The sequence below is a fragment of the Microcaecilia unicolor genome, chromosome 7, assembly GCF_901765095.1.
Source record: "Microcaecilia unicolor chromosome 7, aMicUni1.1, whole genome shotgun sequence".
NCBI classification, from domain to species: Eukaryota; Metazoa; Chordata; class Amphibia; order Gymnophiona; family Siphonopidae; genus Microcaecilia; species Microcaecilia unicolor.
Genome location: NC_044037.1, coordinates 251,252,059 through 251,277,609, shown reverse-complemented (window position 1 = coordinate 251,277,609; position 25,551 = coordinate 251,252,059). Strand labels below are relative to the sequence as shown.

The window sequence follows — 25,551 nt, the reverse complement described above, 5'->3', positions numbered from 1 at the left end:
GTGTTTTGGATCACTGTCTTACTGCATAACCCAGTTATGCTTCAGCTCACTGACAGATGTCAGGACATTCTCTTTAAGAATTTTCTGGTTCAGTGCTGTCGCGTTCTCGAGGGCCTTGGCATTGTCAGGTCCTCGAGGCAGGACTGGAGTTCGTGAGCCCTTGGGCCACTGCCGAGGAGCAGCAGCGGCAGGCAAGACCACCTCGGGACTGGAAACACAGAAGAGCAGTACTGGAACTCTGGACTGGAGTAGTACAAGGCAGGCAACTAGAACAGATGAGACAGGAACAGCTTCACCTGCACCTAGCCACCGTTCCTCCGGAGGTGAGCTCCGAAGTGCAGGCGGCCGGCAGGACTTGCAGGATAAGGCAGGAACTGAAGATCCAGAGGACCCACCCTGGGTCTGGGATACACGAGGGCAACAGGGCACGGAACTAGACTCGGACAGTGTGCTGCTGCACAGCCACTAGCAAGACCCAGAAGACAGACCAAGGAACACAAGGCGTACAGAAGCTAACAGGAGCAAGGACTAGGGCAGCAACACACTAGGCAGAATGGGGATCCGGGAATACCCACAGGGTACACCCTCTAGCTAGGTGGAGACAGGATACAGGAAATCACCCAGGAAAACACACTAGCCAGACAGATACAGGATTCAGGATATACAAGCAGGGAAGGCACACAGGCTAGGCAAGGCAGGGTTCAGGGTAAAGAGAGCAAACCAGGAATAACAGGCCAAGGGTCTTGGGAAGGCAGCACAGCAAACAGAGTAACCAGGAAGAACAGGCCAAGGGTCTGAAGCCACAGCCGTTCCACACACTGACTGGGGAACCCACAAAGGCTGAGGCTTCGCATACAGACAGAGAACAAACCCGGACAAAGGCTTCACCCCAACCCAGGGTAAGCCAGGAACAGAGGCTTCACCCCAAACACAGGGTAAGCCAGGAAGAACCCGCAGTCCACAGACAGACAGTGGCAGGGAAGACCCCCCACGGAAGGACAACAGAGACACAGACACAGAAAGAAACTGGGCTGGAACCCAGAGAGAGGCTAAGCAGTAGTGCAGCAGACACTTACTAACCTGACCTGGCCTAAGAGCATAACACTTTCAAAGGCCCAGAATGCCAGCACAGCACTTCCTTATGAAGACTCTCACTGATGAGGTCACCAGCAGCAGGACAGAAGCAGGAAGTACCTTGACCCCAAATAGAGGCTTGACACACATAGGAAGTGAGCCCACAGGAAAGACAAGCAGGAGCCATCTTGGAAGCTGGCACAGAGCCGGTGGCAGCCATCTTAGATGCTGGCTCCCTAGAGAGGCATAGCCCACACAGGTGAGTCTAGTGAAGCAATCAAGTTCATGCTGGAAGCAGCCAGCACACCAGGACAGAGACAAGACTAACACAAACACAGAGAGAAGCCAGCACAGCCGCTGGCCCCCAGAAATGAGGTAAGTCTGAGGGTGGTCACGGCCACAGACGTGACAAGTGCAGAATAATGGCAAGATTTCCAAGTCCTGAGGCAGCAAAGCATCCCTATACCATCACACTACTCCCACCATGGTAGACTGTTGATATGATGCTCTTACTGTGGAATGCTATATTTGCTTTACACCACACATAATAGGCCAGTGTTAGCCAGAGTTCCACTTTTTACTCGTCTGTTCTCAGAACATTATCCCAAAAGGCTTGGTGATCATCCAGCTGTATTTTGCAAATATGAGATGAGCATTGATGATACTCTTGGACTGCAGCAGAACTTCCTTGCTACTCTCCCATGAATCCCATTTTTGCCTTATCTCTTATTGTTGAGTCATGAACACTGATTTTAGCTGAGACTAGAGCAGACTTGCAGGTCTCTGGATGTTGTTCTGGGATGTTTTGTGACTGCATGGATAAGTTGTCACTGCGCCCTTGAAGTAATTTTGGCAGGCTGGCCACTTCTGGATGATTCACCACCATTCCAAATCTTCTCCATTTGGAGATAATAGCTCTCATTGTGGTTCCATGGGAGTCCCAAGGCTTTAGAAATGGCTTTTCCAGACTGATAATTTTCAACAACTTTTTTTCTCATCTCTTGGATGTCCTTGGATTGTGGCATTAACATTCTTGTGGAAGCTTCATGGTGACTACTTCAGTTGTGATAAGGTTTAGATTCAACAGGGCAAGCTGCAATCAAGCCTCACTGCGTTCAACCAGATGAATCTAATTATCAATTAAATGTGATCAATTGGTTGAGTGATTAACTAAGGGAACAGTTTTTTTTTTTTTTACATGGGTGATATGTGTGTTGAATAACTTTGTTCTTTAAATAAATGGTGTAATAATTTAAAAGCTGTGTTATATGTTAGGTTCCTTTTGTCTAATATTACATTTGATGTAAAATGTATGCAATAGCACCCCCAATATTGAACAAATGCCTTCCATTGTCCAAGTATGGGTAATTTGTGATAGGTTCAGCACCCCCAATCATTGTGAAAAGTCAGATCCCATGATAGTAAGGGAAATCAGGAGGGAGAAAACCTTTTTCACATCACTACAGTTCTCAAACCATTGTGCAAAAGAAAATAGAAAAAGAAAGGGGGCAAACTGCATACAGTATGAAGAAAAACATTTACAAAAGGAAAATAGAATTTATACGATAGGAAAAAAAACACAATGCAACAATAATACAACAGGTTTTAGCCACATCAAGAAAACAGGCTTACTTTACAAAGTAATATCAAGTGAGTACGCATTGCATATAAAACCCAACCACACCCAAGAGTCTGAAGTGTGGCACAGTTCACGTACAATGGCACAAGGAGAGAAACTTGTGCAAAGATCACGCAGTACTGGAAAGTTTAAACTGAAGCACACATACAAATACATGAACACAACACTGCATATCAGCAAGTCAGACAAACACAAAGGAACTCTCTCAGGGCTAGATGCATCAACCAAACGTTAAAAAATCTAAATCGTAAAAGTGCTTAACGAATTTGAAACAACGAAGAATGCACAAAAAAACAGCTCAGAAATGTTCGATGCGGTATTGAAAAGTACAATGTATCAAGCGTACGTTATCCCCGTCCTTAATTTGCTCCTTAAGCATGCGCAGAGCAGCCACAAACCTATTAAACCTACGTAGGTTGCTTACGTCAGACTGGGGCGTGTGAGGGGGGATCCCGACCTGCAAGCCTTTTAGCTGTCTGATCTAGCAGAAGAGTGCAGTTGAAGATAACTCTAAAAAGAACAACCGACCCTCGTAAATCCCCTTTTGAAACAAAAGACCTCTTTGCAGTTTGTTTACAGTACTGGGAAAATTGGCTTTAGGGTGTTAATTTTCAAAGCTGTTGGAGCTATAGAAATGCTAAGTAGAAGTAGTAGTAGAAGGGGAGAGACAGGATTTTTAAGCTGCAGGGAGAAGCAGTATGTTTTCTTTTGTAATGATGCAGGGGAAAGCGGAGAGCCACAGTGTTTGTATCTCACTTTTCTTTTTAAACATGCTGGCTTGGGTTTTTATGGTGCAGGGGGCCTTAACGACAGGTCTGAGCACACGTAAAATTTCTGACGGTAAATGATTCGTTGCAATCATTGGTATGGTTAGTGCATTCCGAATTGTCCACATTTCAATGGTAGTTTCTCCTTTGCATTCCGTTTTTGTTAGCTGCTTGCTTCGTAGGAAAAAGGCCTTTAATGCATGCAACGGTTAGGAATTTCCTTCCTTAAAGGGTTGTTAGAGGGTCGTTAAGGTTTAGTGCATCTAGCCCTCAGTGACTAAAGAGAAGAAACATAAATAACTAAGGATCAGGGGACCCAGCATCTGTAGTAGGGAAGCCGCACCCAAGCATGCTAGTCAATCGCCATGTAATGATTCCAGAGTAAGTGGTTAGGTAGATGAGAAGTCTGAAAAATGTAGGAGGGTTGAGGGTGTATAGAATTTTGTCTGCATCTCTGGGTGGCATTCAGAGGTAGGTGGACAGGGAAAAGAATACCTCTTTGATATTATTAGTCTGTTATCTTGGTTACAGTGGAATATGCATGGCCTGTTACTTTAGAGAACAGCAAATACTGAATTTGTAGAACGGTGTTGGTTTATATCAGCGGTTCTCAATGCAGTCCTTGGGACATGTTCAGCCAGGCTGGTATTCAGGATATCCACCATGATCGTGCATGAAAGAGATAGCTGCATGCACTGCCTACACTGTGTGCAAATGTAAATCATTCATATTCACTGTGAATGTCCTGAAAACCTGGCCAGCTGACTGCATCCCGGGGATTAGGTTAAGATCCTCTGCTTTAGATCTTTTTGTTGGAACAGAAGTTACTGTGTATTTTGGGAACATGGTTATACATCAGTCTGCACAACAATGAAAGAGTCCCACAAGGCTTCCAATTGGCACCAGGTCTCTTAATCTTTAATACCTTTAATAGACGTGATCAACAGGCATGGCACTGGGTAGAATGTTTATGCGGCTGATACAGAATTATACATTTCAATGGATGGGAACCAGACTTCTGCTGTATCTATACCAAATATATGATTGGCAGAAATGGAATAATATGCCATTGGAGAGGCGCTCTATACACAGTTACCTTGACCTTAGAAAGCATTTGAAATCTTGTTTTATGTACAGGCTTTTCCACACTGAAATAAAGTGGTGGTAGTTTGTTTTATGATACGTTTATAACAAACAATTACAAAACTGCTTAGAGCAAATCCAATTAGAAACTTAAATCATATATAATTGCTCCAAATTCTAGAGATTTAAATGAGCATTTGAACACATAAATTATTAATGATAATTTATGTGCTCAAATGCTCATTTAAATCTCTAGAATTTGGAGCAATTATATATGATTTAACTTTATGATACGTTTGCCATTTTTATTGTACTTGATTATGGTTATTTGCAAGATTAATAAAATGCATTAAGTTCTCTCCCTGAAGCCTTTGGTGATAAGTTCACATATATAGTTCAAGTTTATTCAGAATTTACTATCCCGCCCATCAAAAAGCATGTCTAGGTGTGTTACAATCTAAAAGTTACAGGACAGAGAGATAAACAATGAAAAATGAAGGAGAAAGGGCAGGGAGGAACTACAATTTCGATAGGTCTGAAAAGGAGGGGTTTTGTCTAGTCTTTTTGGTCCGACTATATACACATTCAAAATGTAATTCAAGCTGCACATTTAAGAATATAATGAGACTGCTCGATTTATCTGGTTTGAGTCGTGCATATTTTCCAAACTGCTGACTCAAGTTCCGTTTTGGTTGACTATCATACTGCTCAACAAGGCACCCTGTTTTTGTATCTTTCCTTAGGAGCAAGCCATCACAGATTCAAATCAAAAACTGCCCATGTCTCCAGCAACAAAGGGCATTGTGGACTTTTACGAAAAGTACTTTCTAAATAATCACAGCTTCCTTTCTTCTTATAGTCAAAATGAACATCACAATGTGAACAGAACGGAGAAATTAGATCTTACCTGCTAATTTGCTTTCCTTTAGTCCCTCCGGACCGGACCAGGATTGGACTGATGGGTTGTGCTCGCCTACCAGCAAGTGGAGACTGAGAAAAAACTCTGACTCTAGAGAGCCAATAGGAGCCCTGGCCATGTGACCTTAGCCTCAGTATTTGAATAACAAAGCAGGAAAGAAAGAAAGACCTTCTGTGCCGTATGGAATCCTAGCAGCCACAAAGCACTCGGCAATGCCAAGTATCAGAGCTCACCAGCAACTCTCACCAGAGAAGTGGTATGGCCCGATATGTATTACAGCTCACCAGCAACTCTCACTAGAGAAGTGGTATGGCTCACTTGTACTATAGCTCACCAGCAACTCTCACCAGAGAAGTGATATGGCTCACATGTAATATAGCTCACCAGCAACTCTCACCAGAGAAGTGATATGGCTCACATGTAATATAGCTCACCCGCAACTCTCCCCAGAGAAGTGGTATGGCTCACGTATAATATAGCTCACCCGCAACTCTCACCAGAGAAGTGGTATGGCCCACTTAAGATTTTATATATATTCCATCAACTGAGCTTACCAGCAACTCTCACCAGAAAAGTGATAAATCATATTTAAGGTTTTATAGATATTCCAGCAACTGAGCTCAGCCACAACTCTCACCAGAGAAGTGGTATGGCGTATTTAAGGTTTTATAGATAGATTCCAGCAATTGAGCTCACCAGCAACCACCAGAGAAGTGGTATAGACCACGTAAAGTTCTGTATATATATAGTATTGTTCCACGAATCGTAAAGGAATGAATACACTTCCTACTGAATACACTTCCTACTTAATAAAAGAAGCTAAAGAGTAGAGAGAACATGGGAGGGGCCTGGTCCGGTCCGGAGGGACTAAAGGAAAGCAAATTAGCAGGTAAGATCTAATTTCTCCTTCCTTAGCGTCCCTCCGGACCGGACCAGGATTGGACTGATGGGAAGTACCAAAGCAGTAATCTGAAGGGAGGGACCCTATGAAAACTGCAGAGAAATGTTCATGCTGCATAGGCCACCTGGCGACAAATAACATGTAGTGTGTCCCAATGAGCAAAATAAAATGAAACTAGGACTAAGTTGCCAACTTACCAATGTGCACCGAGAGCACCAAAAATCGCCGTAGTAAGAATAGAGCCCGCTTCTGAAGTTGTGGAATATGTTGTAATACGCTGTGGAACTGCCCTCTCAGCGAGAAGAGAAATAGACATTCTCATTTCCTTGATCCTTCGCGATATAGCGGGTTAGAAACAATGAAAAACTTTTACGCCTACTGGCTAGAAGGACAAAACCAATAAGAAAAAACCGATTGGGAAAGGTGAAAACTTTAAACTACAGCAGACCGAAAAGACGTTACCAACCGTAGAAGTATTCCACACATAGATCTACTTGCTGCAATGGCTACTGGGAAACACTGCTTGAAGAGGAAAACTTTATAGAAAAAGTTATGGCTACTAGAAAACAGAACTTTAAGAGTCTGTTCACCTAGTTCACCTAGCTGGTGGACGAAGCGGGAGGTACAGGTACAGGACTCCTTTAAGAAACCGCTTTGACAGTGGATGCTGCATAAGCGTGCGGTTGTCAACAGTATCATGCATCACTGATAGAGCTGCCAAATGAACTCTAATGGATGAGTAAGACAGACAAGATTTCGCAAGATGCAGAAGATATTCCAAAACATGCAAAATGGATACTGTTTGTGGAATGAAGTGGCGAGAGGAGTACCACAGAGTGAACCGTCGCCACTTTGATTCATAGGACTTTAATGTAGATTTCTGTCTGGAAGCAATTAAAACTTGAAGTACTTCCTGCGAAAATATCAAAGATGTTGCAGACCCAGTAACCACGCCATAAGTTTGAGTGACTGGGGGTCCGGATGTAGAAGGGTGCCTTGGTTCTGCGTAAACTCCTAGTGAGATGATGGAAGAAACGCATAAAGAAGGCTGAAAAACCCCTGCTGGACGTTGGCATCTGTCCCTGTCTCCGTCAAGACTGTTGCTGAACGGAAGAAGCAAGAAATGTTCGTGAGCCTGAAGGCAAAAAGAGATAGCCCTGAAGTGTCGCAGTGAGGAAGTAAGGCTGAAAAAATGAGAGTCCATTCACCTAAATGCAGGGTGACACAACTAAGAAAAAATGAGTACAAACTCAAGAGTATACTCTTAACTCCTACTTGGCGGATGACATAACCCATTGCCATGGCAAGGACCAACATAGCTCTCTCCGCCTTGTTTGTCAGTAGAGCATATACAAAAACATGGACTGATGAGACAAAGTCAGCACGGATTTAGTGAAGGGAAGTCTTGCCTCACCAATCTAATGCATTTTTTGAGGGGGTAAGCAAACATGTGGACAATGGGGAGCCGGTTGATATTGTATATCTGGATTTTCAGAAGGCGTTTGACAAAGTGCCGCACGAAAGACTCCTGAAGAAATTGCAGAGTCATGGAATCGGAGGTAGGGTATTATTATGGATTAAGAACTGGTTGAAAGATAGGAAGCAGAGAGTAGGATTGCGTGGCCAGTATTCTCAGTGGAGGAGGGTAGTTAGTGGGGTCCCGCAGGGGTCTGTGCTGGGTCCGTTGCTTTTTAATGTATTTATAAATGACCTAGAGATGGGAATAACTAGTGAGGTAATTAAATTCGCCGATGACACAAAATTATTCAGGGTCGTCAAGTCGCAGGAGGAATGTGAACGATTACAGGAGGACCTTGCGAGACTGGGAGAATGGGCGTGCAAGTGGCAGATGAAGTTCAATGTTGACAAGTGCAAAGTGATGCATGTGGGTAAGAGGAACCCGAATTATAGCTACGTCTTGCAAGGTTCCGCGTTAGGAGTTACGGATCAAGAAAGGGATCTGGGTGTCGTCGTCGATGATACGCTGAAACCTTCTGCTCAGTGTGCTGCTGCGGCTAGGAAAGCGAATAGAATGTTGGGTGTTATTAAGAAGGGTATGGAGTCCAGGTGTGCGGATGTTATAATGCCGTTGTATCGCTCCATGGTGCGACCGCACCTGGAGTATTGTGTTCAGTACTGGTCTCCGTATCTCAAAAAAGATATAGTAGAATTGGAAAAGGTACAGCGAAGGGCGACGAAAATGATAGTGGGGATGGGACGACTTTCCTATGAAGAGAGGCTGAGAAGGCTAGGGCTTTTCAGCTTGGAGAAGAGACGGCTGAGGGGAGATATGATAGAAGTGTATAAAATAATGAGTGGAATGGATCGGGTGGATGTGAAGCGACTGTTCACGCTATCCAAAAATACTAGGACTAGAGGGCATGAGTTGAAGCTACAGTGTGGTAAATTTAAAACGAATCGGAGAAAATTTTTCTTCACCCAACGTGTAATTAGACTCTGGAATTCATTGCCGGAGAACGTGGTACGGGCGGTTAGCTTGACGGAGTTTAAAAAGGGGTTAGATAGATTCCTAAAGGACAAGTCCATAGACCGCTATTAAATGGACTGGAAAAATTCCTCATTTTTAGGTATAACTTGTCTGGAATGTTTTTACGTTTGGGGAGCGTGCCAGGTGCCCTTGACCTGGATTGGCCACTGTCGGTGACAGGATGCTGGGCTAGATGGACCTTTGGTCTTTCCCAGTATGGCACTACTTATGTACTTATGTAAAACAAAATTCACCCGAAGGTAAAACGAATTGCTGAGGTCCCCCAGAAAAAAAATATATACAAACAAGCTTCTGCCAAAAAGTGTACTGCACGAAGCATCCCAATGACAGAACTAAGGTTCTTGAGATAACTAGATGACACTTAAATAGTGCGATTGATGACCCTGAGATTCGCAATAGGATGAAGGAAAATTCCTTCTTGGGCATTAGAAAGTAAAATTGCATTCTGCAGAATAGAGCGAGGAAATGGCCGAAGGCCCAAGGTCACCAAGAAAAATATAAACTGGGATGTTTGCAGAGGAGACAAAAGACTGTGCGCCAACCTGACTAAACAAAGAGAAAATCAGAGATATCTGATGAGAGATCAAATGAGAGGCCTGGCTACAATCACCACCCAACCTAGAGACTGTAAGAAATGCAACACCCGGTGCGTGACCTGAGAACTCTGCTGATAAGACTTTCTCCAATTAGGCAGTCGTCTAGGTAAGAATGAAATGACCCTAAGAGCGCAATGAACATCCTCTTAGATCTATAAAAGAACGGAAGAGAGAGTACTGCTGAAAATGACCGGTTAATGCATAAGCAAAAAACTAGCCATTCTCTGGATCCTGAGGAGAAGAGGAAGGGTGACCAAGGACACCAGTTAAATAGGGCTACAAACTCCAACCCTATCTCTATGGCGTTCCATAGTTGGGTAAGTTCTGAATATAGAAAGTTCTGAATATAGGAGTCCACCAGCTATGGTAGTACGCTCCGGACAGAAAACAATTGTCCCAGTATGAACGTCTGATTCACCGGCCTGTAATTTCTTGGATCTCCCTAATCCACATACCACTAATCCACGTACCACGGTCATGCGTCCTCCCTCACTGAGATGTAGATTGTAAGCTCCTTTGAGCAGGGAACGTCCTTCTTTGTTAATTTGTACAACACTGCGTAACCCTAGTAGCGCTCTAGAAATGTTAAGTAGTAGTAGTAGTACCAGACTCACACCCAATAGATATGAATGTTGAGCTTGTTTCAGGTTAAAACACCGAACCTAGGCCCAGGGTCCCCGGTTTTCCTAGTGGTGAACAGCCATGGCAAATATTGTATGCGTTAGTTTGCAGAATTACTGCAAAGCCTTGCTTTTGGAGCAGAGATTTCTGTTCGATACTCTCGTGAGAGGTTTTTTTTTTTTTTTTTTTTTCCTTTTCTTTAATGCTGTTCTGGCTGTAGAAAGGTGGACATTTGAGCTTCCCCAGAATGGCAAAACTTATGTACCTATGCCCATTAGATATGAATGCTGGACTTGATGGACTTTAGGCCTTACCCAGCATAACCATACTTATGTACCTATGGTATAAATACACAGGAAGTGAGTGAATCCCCTTCCAATTGAAAGAACACTCTGGAGTGAAGGCGCATAGAATGAAAATGAAAAAGGACAAACTTGGAAATTACCTGTAACGAAAAAAGTGAAGTTGTGCCACAGCCACTTGGTGAAGGCAGTGTAGACAAGACTGTATCTGAATTCAAGAAAGCTTGATATAACATCAGGTCTCTAAGGAAGAGGAAGAGATAGCAGATGGTATGTATAGGCATACTGGACCAAACCAGGATGTTTATAATCTGCCAATGCTGAACTGATAGAGTAGAGACAAACACGAGTAGATGGTTTGAGGATCGTCCACTATCTTTAAGTCAAAGGATGACTTTATTCTCTAAGTGACCATATGTCCTGTAAAAACCAAAAGAAAGCTAAAATGAAAAATGAGAGGCTTCAAGGCAGTTGGAAAAGAAGGGAAGACATGAATAAAGCATGCCTGCTAAGGCAGCTGAGTGACTGGGAGCTTGGTAGACAGGACTGTCCCTCAGAGAATATGAAAGAGCTGATATATCCCCATGGCATCTGAACAATATACTGTATGCCTCTAGAGAAGGCTTCTTAAAGTCGGAAAAAGAAAACACTGTATAACACTACAGCCATTGAGAGTGTCTGTTAAGTTCTTAAAACACTATATAACATCATAGGCATGGAGTAAAATGCTTGAAAGGAACTAAGATATTATGGTCAGAATTGCAAAGTACCAATCAATTGACTCTTAGACAATGTAGTCCTATTCACCAGGGAATGAGAAAGACAGAAATTTACTCTATGCCTATAGAGAAAGTTTCTAAAGTTCTTAAAACACTGTATAATATTACAGCTATTGAGGAAAATGCTTGAAATGAATTATGATATTATGATAAGATGTAGATTTTCCACCAGGCAATGAAAAATGACTGAGCACCAGAAAAAACTAGTGTTAACAGCCCCGTGATACATAGAAATTTAAAAGAAGAAAAGCTTGTTATATATCCATATATGAAAGGAGCCCCCTTTCAACCAAATATTGCCTGCTGATGTGAAGAGCATTTTAGAATACGCCGTTCAGCACATACAAAAGTGTACACATCTTGGAGCCGAACTGCTCTATGAACTGCAGCCTTACCTTCAGCAGAGAGATCCCCGACTAATAAGATGGAGGGAGAAACAAAATGGCTGCCGTTCGCTTCACTGGCCCTGTGGCGATCGTCGACAGCGCGCCCGACACCTCCGAACAAGCGGAGCCCAGTGGAACGGCGAAGAAACAACAGCCGGCGAAAAAGGCCCCGAAAAAACTGGAGGCAGCACCGGACCCGAAGAAACCTTGAAGGAAGAGCAAAATTTACACGTTCCGGCTGCGTGAACTGCGCGACGCTGACTGACAGCAGCTGTTTGAACTTTTAAGCCATATCGGAAAAAACAGGTGGCCGCGCTTACACGGTTCGCACCTTTCTTTTTTTTTTTTTTTCATTTGTTTAAACTGCCGCCGCCAAAACGCAAGAAAATGGAGGAAATTAAATCTGACGAGAAAAATCGCTGTATAAAGTCACAGATACTGAATTATTTTCTTCTGTTTGTTTTTTTGTTTTTTTTTTTATAACCCCTCAATCATAATAAAACACTGGAGCTGCCTGCTCGTTAGAAGTCTGGGGAAAGAAAGGCTGCTTCTTTGAATTTCCTTTTATTTGATTTAATTCTTTTAAAGCAGCTGCCTGTTAAAAGTGGCTGCCTCTCCCAAAGACGGTACACCTTTCCAGAGAAAGGGACGGCCCTTCCCTGCTAAGCCAGGGAGATGGGGAGGAAGGGGGGTGGACTCGAGACACCTGAGTTTAACACCCCCGAGGCTGTCAAAGAAAGAAAAGAAAGGAAACCCTGTCAAGCCTCTAAATAAGATTCCAGGCACAGAAGAATTATCACAAATATCTGTAATATCTAAAGAGAAAAGGAGAGAGACTAATGGGCTCACTTCTTACCTGCTGGGAGACTGAGAAAATACTGGGGCTAAGGTCACATGGCCAGGGCTCCTATTGGCTCTCTAGAGTCAGAGTTTTTTCTCAGTCTCCACCTGCTGGTAGGCGAGCACAACCCATCAGTCCAATCCTGGTCCGGTCCGGAGGGACGCTAAGGAAATTCCCTTTGAGTTTTTGAAGAATCTCTGGCTAGCAGTAATGCTTGCCACTCTGCTGGCAAATGACAAATAGTCAATTTATCACCTGATATTTTTTGTGCTGATATGTCACTGTTCCATTAACATGAAATCCTATTGGCTGCACTATCAAGTTTGAAGATTGGATGTATTTTCTCACTCTTTTCATATTGTGTTGATATTGTAAGTAGTATACTATACCACACTTTGTATTGTTATTTGAATATTTTTACTGCTGTAATTGTCTATTGCTCGTGTTTCATTTATTCTTACTGTTCACCGGCTTGACTGAATTCCTTCAAAAAGGCGGTAAATAAATCCTAATAAATAATAAAATAAATATTTGGTGTTATTTTTCCAAAGTTTTGGAAGACCTCTCTTTGAGCAGGGACTGTCTTTCTTCTATGTTTGTGCAGCGCTGCGTACGCCTTGTAGCGCTATAGAAATGCTAAATAGTAGTAGTAGTAATGTCGAGAGCTATAGAAATAATGATGTCTGCACCTTCTGTGACAGTCATGCACGTTCATTTATTTAATTTCTTATATACTGCCTGAAAATTACTAAAGCAGTATGCACTGAGGTACAGCAAGTATTTTTCTAACCCTCTTTCACACACCCATCTATGCAGGCAAGGCTCAGGGCAATGATTAACTTTCATATCCAAAGACTTTCTTACTGCATCTCCTACTTTGCAACTCCCGCCGTCATGTCATAATAAAAAGGGGCTTCTGTCTTCATACAGCACATTTCTGCAAGCATCTACCACCTTTGTGTTCAATTCTGGTCGCCTCATCTCAAGAAAGATATAGCAGAATTGGAAAAGGTGCAGCGAAGGGCGACTAAAATGATAGCGGGGATGGGACGACTTCCCTATGAAGAAAGACTAAGGAGGCTAGGGCTATTCAGCTTGGAGAAGAGACGGCTGAGGGGAGACATGATAGAGGTATATAAAATAATGAGTGGAGTGGAACAGGTGGATGTGAAGCATCTGTTCACGCTTTCTAAAAATACTAGGACTACGGGGCATGCGATGAAACTACAGTGTAGTAAATTTAAAACAAATCGGAGAAAATTTTTCTTCACCCAACGTGTAATTAAACTCTGGAATTCGTTGCCGGAGAAAGTGGTGAAGGCGGTTAGCTTGGCAGAGTTTAAAAAGGGGTTGGACAGTTTCCTAAAGGACAAGTCCATAAACCGCTACTAAACGGACTTGGAAAAATCCACAATTCCAGAAATAACATTATAGAATGTTTGTACGTTTGGGAAGCTTGCCAGGTGCCCTTGGCCTGGATTGGCCGCTGTCGTGGACAGGATGCTGGGCTTGATGGACCCTTGGTCTTTTCCCAGTATGGCATTACTTATGTACTTATGCATCACACATGTCGGCAGACTAGACTTTATACTAGAAAGCCTTGATCAGTATCTTTTGCTCCTGATGTATAGAAGGATATTGCATGAATTATGACATGTTGATAAAATATGGCATGCAAACATCTAGATATGGAAGAACAACTCTTTCTTATTTATAAAAACATCTCTCTACAGAGAAACATCTGTGCCTCTGCAATGTGAACTCTGATATAACTAATTTTATTTCCTTCCTTCTGTTGATGATTGTTGTCTAAGAGCACAGCAATAATGGCCAGAAAAAGAACCCTCGGGCCTCTGTGTGTACAGTTATTCTTCATCTAAGACAATGACAATTTGTCCTGGAGGATCACTGGACCTATTCTTGTAAAAAGGAGGGGGGGAGAGGAATCAGATTTCTGGGGTTAACATACATTGTTGTGTCCACTACATGTAGGAAGAGTGAGAATAAGCCTAAACCTTAAACCAAGCAATAGTACGTTTACATCCTTTCCTGAATCCTGTTTCCCTTTGCACGTTCTTCAGCAAACCAGACAGAAATTCACAGTGTTCCAATATGGCCACCATACTTCTATGGTAATCAACTGAGGCAATTCACTGTAGCTGCATGTGGGCTCTGAGGGCCTAAAAGAACATCAATGAAGGATCCTAAATGACCACTCTTGCATATAGTTTAACTCTTTTAAACAACTCGATCGCCTCATGCTGAGAAAGATAACAGCGATGGTGGTAAAATATGAAAAAGGGAAAAAAAAAAACGCTGAAGTTAAAGAAAAGGCTCTCACACCTGAAAAGTTCTCAAAAGAAAATAAATCAATGCTGAGTTAAGTCACTACTCTCACAATCCAAGAGCAAAAAAGAAAGAGGTAATCCTCTGCTTAGGAAATTTAAATGTACAGATTCTGTCACATTAGTAGGACTGAAAGCTCTCACTGTAATTGTGAAAACCTCTTGTTTGTCCACAGAGTCATAGGTATAGGTACACCAGCTCCCACTGTAATACACTTGTGGCACTGCTGGATAGAGAAGCATGAATCAGATACATTGCTCAAACTTCTTAATACAGATTGGGCTAAATTCTCTGCATTTCACCAGCAAAGCAATTGAGTAAGCTTGAAAAATATGAATTGGGGTTCCACTGTAAAGAATATCTTCCTTTTTGGCATTATATGCAGTAGATCACCTTCTGTATACAGTTGTGGAACTTTGCAAAGATTACGAGCAGTCAAACAGCATCATCTCGATTACAGACAAGCCGGTGGTCCCTCTCTAATCTCAACAAGTTCCATGCCATATTGAGGCAGCAGTGTCCAACACTGTCACCAAGTTTTGCTCTCCTAGAGTCTCTGAGAATCCAAAAAAACAGAGGTTGCTCTACCTTGAACGATTTTCCAAGATCTTCTAGTTTTTCAGCTTGTGATTGCGTAAGGTTCTTCAGTGAGGCCACCTCTTCTTGCGCCTGTTGCATGATATCATCTGTATTGGTGGCTTGTTGTTTCAATCTGCTAGTGTGATAAGCTGGATCTCCAAATGCTTCATAGATAGTTTGTAAGTTTGAAATTTTATTTCTAGCATATAGACTACCAATACCGTCAATTCAGCAATCATGGTTTCAGTAAGCGGTTGCAGTGTTTCTGCTGGGCTCTCCACCATCTTAGAATTGCCTACCTTGCTTTAATCCTTCTGATCTTTTCACCTCTACTTCCATCTATTGGCAAGGAGACATATATTGAGGCATATTTTCAAAGCACTTTGGGAGGCTAAGTTCCATAGGTTTCTATGGAACTTTGGGAGGCTAAGTGCTTTGAAAATGAGCCCCATAACCCACTCCATCCGTCTATTCTACCCGTTGCCACTCAGAGTGGCAGTCATTTACCGCCCCCCTGATAAATCCCTCCCTTCCTTCATCACCGACTTCGATGCCTGGCTTTCTGTTTTTCTTGAACCCTCATCTCCATCCCTCATTCTCGGAGACTTCAACATACACGTTGATGACCTGTCCAACTCTCACGCTTCTCAGTTCCTCACTCTAACATCCTCCTTCAACCTCCAGCTATGTTCCACCAACCCTACTCACCGTGATGGCCATTGCCTTGACCTCGTCCTCTCCTCTTCCGGCTCACCCTCCAATTTCCACACCTCAGCTCTTCCTGTCTCTGATCATCACCTGATCACCTTCACACTTCTTCACCCTCCCCCTCAGCCCCGCCCAACATTAACCACTACTTCCAGGAATCTCCAGACTATTGACCCTCCCACCTTATCATCTAGTATTTCTAATCTCCTCCCCTCCATCATGTCCTCTGAGTCTGTTGACGAGGCTGTCTCCGCTTACAATGCCACTCTCTCCTCTGCTCTGGACACCCTTGCACCATCCACCTCCCGTCCCACAAGGCGTACTAATCCCCAGCCCTGGCTGACCCCTTGCATCCGTTACCTTCGCTCCTGCGCCCGATCTGCTGAACGCCTCTGGAGGAAATCTCGCACCCATTCAGATTTCCTTCACTACAAATTCATGCTATCCTCCTTCCAGTCCTCACTATTCCTTGCCAACAGGACTATTACACCCAATTGACTAATTCTCTCAGCTCTAACCCTCGTCGTCTCTTCGCCACCCTTAACTCCCTCCTCAAAGTGCCCTCCGCTCCCACCCCCCCGTCACTCTCTCCTCAATCACTGGCTGACTACTTCCGCGACAAGGTGCAAAAGATCAACCTTGAGTTCACTACCAAGCCACCTCCTCCTCTTCACCCTTCAACCCTCTCCCTCAACCAACCAACCCAGACCTCCTTCTCCTCCTTTCCTGATATCTCCGAGGAGGAAACCGCCCGCCTTCTTTCCTCCTCAAAATGCACCACTTGTTCCTCTGATCCCATCCCCACCAACTTACTTAACACCATCTCTCCTACTATCACCCCCTCCATCTGTCATATCCTCAACCTCTCTCTCTCCACTGCAACTGTCCCCGACACCTTCAAGCATGCTGTAGTCACGCCACTCCTCAAAAAACCATCACTAGACCCTACCTGTCCCTCCAACTACCGCCCCATCTCACTCCTACCCTTCCTCTCCAAGACACTTGAGCGCGCAGTCCACAGCCGCTGCCTTGATTTTCTCTCCTCTCATGCCATCCTTGATCCGCTTCAATCCGGTTTTCGCCCTCTTCACTCGACAGAAACAGCACTTTCTAAAGTCTGTAATGACCTGTTCCTTGCCAAATCCAGAGGCCACTACTCCATCCTCATCCTCCTGGATCTATCCGCCGCTTTTGACACTGTCAATCATGACTTACTTCTTGACACACTGTCCTCATTTGGGTTCCAGGGCTCTGTCCTCTCCTGGTTCTCCTCCTATCTCTCCCACCGCACCTTCAAAGTTCACTCTCATGGATCTTCCTCCACCCCCATCCCCTTATCTGTTGGTGTTCCCCAGGGATCGGTCCTTGGACCCCTTCTCTTCTCAATCTACACCTCTTCCCTGGGCTCCCTGATCTCATCTCATGGTTTCCAGTATCATCTCTATGCTGATGACACCCAACTGTATCTCTCCACACCAGACATCACCGCGGAGACCCAGGCAAAGGTATCGGCCTGCTTATCCGACATTGCTGCCTGGATGTCCAACCGCCACCTGAAACTGAACATGTCCAAGACCGAGCTTATCGTCTTTCCACCAAAACCCGCTTCTCCTCTTCCTCCACTTTCTATCTCAGTTGATAACACCCTCATCCTCCCCGTCTCATCTGCCCGCAACCTCGGAGTCATCTTTGACTCCTCTCTCTCCTTCTCTGCGCATATCCAGCAGATAGCCAAGACCTGTCGCTTCTTCCTCTTTAACATCAGCAAAATTCGCCCTTTCCTCTCTGAACACACCACCCGAACTCTCGTCCACGCTCTCATTACCTCTCGCCTGGACTACTGCAACTTACTCCTCACCGGCCTCCCACTTAGCCATCTATCCCCCCTTCAGTCTGTTCAGAACTCTGCTGCACGTCTCATATTCCGCCAGAACCGATATACTCATATCACCCCTCTCCTCAGGTCACTTCACTGGCTTCCGATCAGATACCGCATTCAATTCAAGCTTCTCCTTCTTACCTACAAATGCACTCAGTCTGCTGCCCCTCACTACCTCTCTACCCTCATCTCCCCTTACGTTCCCGCCCGTAACCTCCGTTCACAGGATAAATCCCTCCTCTCAGTACCCTTCTCCACCACCGCCAACTCCAGGCTCCGCTCATTCTGCCTCGCCTCACCCTATGCTTGGAACAACCTTCCTGAACCCTTACGCCAAGCCCCCTCCCTGCCCGTCTTCAAGTCTTTGCTTAAAGCCCACCTCTTCAATGCTGCGTTCGGCACCTAACCCTTACCGTTCAGTGAATCCAGACTGCCCCAATTTGACTGCCCCTATCGGACCGACCGTTCACTTGTCTATTAGATTGTAAGCTCTTTGAGCAGGGACTGTCTCTCTTTGTTAAATTGTACAGCGCTGCGTAACCCTAGTAGCGCTCTAGAAATGTTAAGTAGTAGTAGTAATTTGGACTGGTCTGGCATAGATAAGAAAGCTGAATATCTTAAAGTTTATTTCCATAGCCTTTTAGTATCCTGAAGAAATTTGAAAGGAACTAAGCTAGATCTTAAAAAGAGAAATAGGCAACAACAGAGTTAAAATACAATAATAAAAAAATGAGTGGAATAAGCACAATTTACAGCTCATTTTCTTGGCAATATTACCACATCACCACCCTGTATTTGTTCACACCAGAGCCTGCAAAGGCCTCTCCGGTACTATGTAAGCCACATTGAGCCTACAAATAGGTGGGGAAATGTGGGATACAAATATAGCAAATAAATAAATAAATAAAATACTCAGTACCAGGTCATTCCTTATCTACTAAAGAAGAGTTGGCTAAGACATGGGCAACAAGGAATAATCCTTTCATACCAACCATAAAAAAAATTTCAAAACAATCATTAATTCATTGAAGAAATACATATTTGCTGATGAGGTTTTAAAGAAAGTCACACCAGTGACCTGGTGGAAGTCATTTAAACATTTGGACTAAAGAAGTCAATTATACAAAACCTACTACGCATCTAACTTCTCGGTTATGGGCAGCCAACTCTGGAATGCCCTACCAAGACCCATTTGAATAGTCAACGACCATCTACCCTTCCAAAAGCTGCTAAAAACTTACCTCTTTAAGCAAGCCTACCCAAATGAACCGACTTAATCTATGAGCCCATTCCCCACCACCCCTACCTCTACCTCCCTCCTCCCTTGCCCATCTCACCTATCTTAACCTATTCCAAACCACCACATCATAACTCTACTATTCTACAGCTGTGTTCTTTCTGTGATACTATCCAGCTTACAATTGAAAAAGAAAAACGCCTATATTGCGACCCAAATCGGGAGACAGACGTTTAACTCCCAAAAACGAATAACGCGGTATAATCGAAAGCCGAATTTGGACGTTTTCAACTGCACTCCGTCGCGGATGCGGACAAAGTTGATGGGGGCGTGTCGAAGGCGTGGTGAAGGCGGAACTGGGGCGTGGTTATCGGGCGATCAGAGATGGGCGCCTTTCGCCGATAATGGAAGAAAAATATGCGTTTTTAGCGAGAATTTAGGGCACTTTTCCTGGACCCTGTTTTTCCACGAATAAGGCCCCAAAAAGTGCCCTAAATGACCAGATTACCAACAGATGGAATCGGGGATGACCTCCCCTGACTCCCCCAGTGGTCACTAACCCCCTCCCACCACAAAAAATGATGTTTCACAACTTTTTATTTCAACCCTCAAATGTCATACCCACCTCCCTGGCAGCAGTATGCAGGTCACTGGAGCAGTTATTAGGGGGTGCAGTGGACTTCAGGCAGGTGGACCCAGGCCCATCCCCCCCCCTACCTGTTACAATTGTGCTGCTTAATGCTTAGTCGTCCAACCCCCCCAAACCCACTGTACCCACATGTAGGTGCCCCCCTTCACCCCTTAGGGCTATAGTAATGGTGTAGACTTGTGGGCAGTGGGTTTTGAGGGGGATTTGGGGGGCTCAATACACAAGGGAAGGGTGCTATGCACCTGGGAGCTCTTTTACCTTTTTTTTGTTTTTGTAAAAGTGCCCCCTAGGGTGCCCGGTTGGTGTCCTGGCATGTGAGGGGGACCAGTGCACTACAACTCCTGGCCCCTCCCACGAACAAATGCCTTGGATTTATTCGTTTTTGAGCTGGGCGCTTTCATTTTCCATTATCGCTGAAAAACAAAAACGCCCAGCTCACAAATTGTCGAATAAAACATGGACGTCTATTTTTTTCGAAAATACGGTTCGGTCCGCCCCTTCACGGACCCGTTCTCAGAGATAAACGCCCATGGAGATAGACGTTTTCGTTCAATTATGCCCCTCCATGTAACCTGTACTTTGTAAGCCGCACTGAACCTGCTACCGAGCGGGAAAGAGCGGGGTATAAATGTAACAAATAAATAAATAAATAAATTAGCACTTTAGTGTTTTAAATAGTAGGTTATTCTACACATGTAAAGAGAATTTTTGATTGCATTATTCCAAAAATATTCTAAACTGAGAAATCATTTGGAAAATGAAAAAGAAGGAAAGCTTGATTATAGTCTGAAAAAAAACAAAAAACAAACAAAGATAATACAAGAGAAGCAGACCAGGCTAACTATATATTAAGTTTCTCATCTTGACTTGGTTGAAATTACCTATAACTAAAGATTAAAAAACATATACTTGTTTTATTGAAGAAATCTAAGGGCCCTGTTTACGAAGCCACACTGTAGGTGAGCTATCATTTTAAGTGTGTGCAAAAAATTAGCATACTAAAGCTAGAGACACCCATAGGAATATATAGGTGTCTCTAGCGTTAGTGAGCACTGGTAAACAGTGTCCTAAATCAGAACAAACTTGTTGATAATAATGCTTCCCCTACCACATCAAGGCCAAAACATTCTCCACCAAGGTCAACTAAAGAAATATACACTGATGGGCAGCCTTAAAAAACTTCATGCAAAGCCCCCTTTTAGGCAAAAGGTCCTCCAAGATATAGCAAGATCCTCTATAATTAAAACACAGACTATAATATCTAAGGATATCAAAAGTGCCCTCCGTTATGGTTTGTACTTTAGTCTATCCATTCATTGTGATCCATTTAAATATTTGTATTTTATATCAGGTTGTTTTCTCAATTGTGAAAACTCCAGTTGTCTTCGGCAAGAAGACTGTTGTTGTGGATTCCTAGATCTAATGAATTATATCAATTAGTTTTATAAAATGTTGAGAAATCAGAAACTTCTTCCCACAGGAAACCAAGGCTTAACATTCCAAAGCAAGAATTAAAAACACTTGCCAGTCCGGCAAAGGATTCATGTGAAATCTGCAAACAAGGAGGGTGCAGGTGAAAGGAGAAACTATTTGAGTGAACTCCATTGACAATTAGAGGGATACAACATATACTGAAAGCTAGATGGGGGTCCTATTAAAGATGTCTAATTAAAAATTCATGAACGCAAGAAGGCAAACAGTTTGCAAGATTCAGTATGAGACCACTAAGCTTGTCTGACTCACTACATGAAAGCTCAGGTCAAAAATATGGTTTTCATCAGTTTGATGAAGTTTGGATTTCATACTAGCTGGCGCTCATTCACCCCTGAAGAAGCCATTTTGACAAAACATGGCCGTGTCGGGCGTATTTGTATAAACCTGGGAGCTAAAGTAGTGAATAAACACTGCATGTTCTACAGAGTCTGCTCTTTTTGTTGACAGCCTACATAAAAATTCAAACCATAATTGAAGAGGGAAAAGAAATGGGATAAGCCTTGGAATGTCAATTTTTTGAAGTTTAAAGGCCACAAGTGCATTTTATATGTGTTGCCACAAATCCTTACAGAAGGATTTTTTTATGTTGGTTACAGCACATTAATCTTATTTTTTAAGATGATGCATTACCTGACAGGGTGAAAACATTTTTAAATTCCTTTTATTGACAGCTTTTCACCCTCAAAAGTAAAACAACTTGTTTATGGACACTGATGTAATCAGCAGCCAGTGATATCATCAGCAAGGAACAGGGAGCCACCCAGCCATAAGACAAGGAAGGGTTAGGGTTCTGCTCTCCAAGATGACAGCAGTTCAGTTAACAAAAATGCAGAGTGAATTTTGTAAGTTTTTCAGGAAACATTTAAAAAATGACAGCATAAGGAAACAGGTCAGCTTGCTATTGCCCTTTTTGTCCCCAGAGATCCTACAATGTGAGTATCAAATTAGTCTTTTTATAGTCTCATTTTCATGGCTTAGGCTTCAGATTTAATCACAATTTCACTTGGCAAGTTTCTAAGGATAATACAGTATAGGAAATGACAAATTTCTTTATTGAGTCCAAGCATCATAAAAAAAATAACTTAAATGTCTGTCAAAATGATAGGTTGCAATTGTGGCTTAGGAATTAATTGATGGATAGAAAACAGAGGGTAGGGTTAAATGGCCAATTCTCACAGTGGAGGAGGGTAAATACTGGAGTCTCCCAGGGATCTGTACTGGGACCGGTGCTACTTAGCATATTTATTATTAATCTGGAAATGGGAATGATGAGTGAGGTGATTAAATTTGCAGACAACACAAAACTATTCAAAGTTGTTAAAATGCATGCGGATTCTGAAATAATTGCTGGAAGACCTTAGGAAGTTGGAAGACTGAGCATCCAAACTGCAGATGAGATTTAATGTGGACAAGTGCAAAATGATGCACACTGAGAAGAATAATCCAAATCACCGTTATTTGATGCTAGGTCCCCACCCTAGGAGTCAGTACTTCAGAAAAAAAAAAAATCTAGGTGTCATGGTGGACAATATGCTGAAATCTTCTGCCCAGTGTGTGGCAGCGGCCAAAAAAAAAACCAAACACAATGCTAGGAATTATTAGGAAAGGGATAGAAAACAAGGCAATGACTATTATAATGCCTCTGTATTGCTCCATGATGTGACCATACCTTGAATATTTTGTGAAATTCTGGTCATCGTATCTTTAAAAAAGATATAGCAAGGATGGAAGATATTTGGTGTTGAAGCTAGCAAAGTGTATGGTATGTTCGCGAGCATCTAAAAATGTAACTGCGAGACTGTTCATTGTTGTATTATTCGCAGATCAGAAACCCGTGTGTACTTGATGTCACAGTTGCTTGTGTAATCTCTCTTTTGTTGTGCCTATTCTCTTGAATATACCATATAATGAGAACTTTTAAAAAAAGATATAGCAGAATTATAAAAGGTTCAAAGAAGGGCAACCAAAATGATTACAGGGATGGAACCCCTCTCATATAAGGAAAGGCTTAAGAGGCTAGCCTCTTCAGCGTGAAAAGGAGAAGGCTGTGGCGGGATATGAGAGAGGTCTACAAAATACAGAGTGGTGTAGAAGGGGTAAGCGTAAATCGATTTTCTACTCTTTCAATAAATACAAAGACTTGGGGACACTCAAGGAAGTTACGTGGTACTACTTTTAAAATGAACAAGAGGAAATATTTTTTTCACTCAACGAATAGTTAAGCTCTGGAACTCGTTGCCAGAGGATGTGATCTCAGCGGTTAGTGTATCTGGGTTTAAAATAGGTTTGGACAGGTTCCTGGAGGAAAACTCCATAGTCTGCTATTGAGACATATATGGGAAAAGCCACTGCTTGTTCCTGGATTCAGTAGCATGAATCTTGCTACTACAGTATTTAGGATTCTGTCTGGTACTTGTGACCTGAATTGGTCACTGTTGGAAGCAGGATACAGGGCTAGATGGACCATTCGTCTGACCCAGTATGGCTAATTCTTATGTTCAATTTATTCATTAAACTTCAAAATTTGTAGCTTTTTTAAAATCCCAAATCTTTTACATAAGCACACAATAATGTGCTCACTGGGCTGCTGCTTTGTTTCCCTTACTTACTTCCCATATTAAATGACACCAAAGTGCAAGTACATTCATACTGTAATAACAGACTAAACATTACTGACTTTATTGAAACCTGGATAATATAACGGCAGTTTTCAGTGTTGTTCAGATAGATAGATAGATGCCCCAATGACATTTCTGGTCACGTGCAACTTTCTTCAAATCAATCACCTTACTTTCTAATTCTTCCTACTTTCTTACTCATCTGTATGTTACAACTTTGCCTTACCCTTCACTACCAATTATAATGTTCTAGTTAGTACATATTGAGGCATATTTTGAAAGCACTTAGCCTTCCAAAGTTCCATAGAAACAGGCCAAGTGCTTTGAAAATATGCCTCATTGTGTTGTCATTGATTTGTAGTAGTAGTAGTATATACCATGCCATACTTTGTATTGTTGTTCAAATATTTGTACTGCTCTAATTGCCTAGTGCTCATGTTTCATCTATTCTTACTGTACACCACCTTGAGTGAATTCCTTCAAAAAGGCTGTAAATAAATCCTAATAAAATAAAAATAAATAAATTTCAAATTGAAAGTAGCAAAGAATATCAAAGATATGAAATTAATATTTTTACCAAACATTTTTACAATGTATATTGTATTATACATTATAAAAATGATCCTCTCTACTTCCTTCTTTGAAGGATGAGACAGAGAGGTGACAGGTGTAGCAAGGTGCGAAGAATAGAAAGAAATGAACTGACAGATCCGCCGCACCCCTACAACATAAGCAGTCACTGCCTCCCTCTGCCACGGACACAGCGTCCCGCTGACAGCAGACCAGACTCCCGCACATGATCCGAGGAAACTCTCCTCCGGGTGCTCGAGGACGGGAACCACCGCCACTGGAGGCCCATCCTCAGTCTCCTCACACACTCACCCACATCCTGCTCGAAGGGATTGGGCGTAAAGAGCGGCATGACGCCCCGCTACTTCTGCTGGCAGCGATCCGCAGATCTCAGAAGAGTACAGGGCAGATGTTCACTGTAGTCTACCCGGTCCAAGTCTCTCAGGTGAGCTTCTCTACAGCTTCCTCCTCCGGCTCCGAGTCCTGCCAACTTTCACCACCGCCACTTCCGCACTGAACGGGCTGTCCGATGTCCGCCTGATCCGATGTTCCCCCCGCGAGGAATCGTCACCGCAAGCTTTTTACTAATGGTCGCTGTTTTCGGCCGTTGCAACGAGAAGTTCGGGCTAGTGTCTGGTTTTGTGGCGGGCACGCCGGGGTTCAGGCAATATACTAGACACCTCGGCGACCCGTTGCTTCAAGGCCGGATTGAAGCTGCCCAAGGAGATTCCTTGAAGCTGCTTGAGCAGAATACGAAGGGTCCTCAGAAGGAAGACGTGAAGGAGGTGCGATTGCGAGACCAAGGAGATTAGATTGAGACCGGAGACGGCATTACGTCAAAACCCTGAGGCCAATGAGGTTAATCTCCTTGTCCTGCTCCCCCGGGCAGCCATCATCCCCATATACCCAGAACAAAGTAAACAAAAGTATGAGGTGCTGCATCCACATTGTCGTTCTTTATTGTTGGTAGCATTTTTATTTGATCTCACTTATATTTGCAGATAGATATCATTGTTAAAATGGAAATAGTTGTGAGGGGATTCTTAAACCTTTA

At 43.1% G+C, this 25,551-nt stretch overlaps 1 protein-coding gene across 1 annotated transcript in view; it reads right to left on the bottom strand.

The window, feature by feature from the left end:
• Nucleotides 1-25,230, bottom strand: part of STAM2 (signal transducing adaptor molecule 2) — a 102,333-nt gene extending 77,103 nt beyond the window's left edge. Inside the window, exon 1 of the mRNA XM_030209276.1 lies at nt 24,810-25,230. Within this exon, the coding sequence (XP_030065136.1) occupies nt 24,810-24,849 (40 nt within the window). The 5' untranslated portion in view covers nt 24,850-25,230. The remainder of the gene's footprint in view (nt 1-24,809) is intronic.
• Nucleotides 25,231-25,551: the final 321 nt, after the last annotated feature.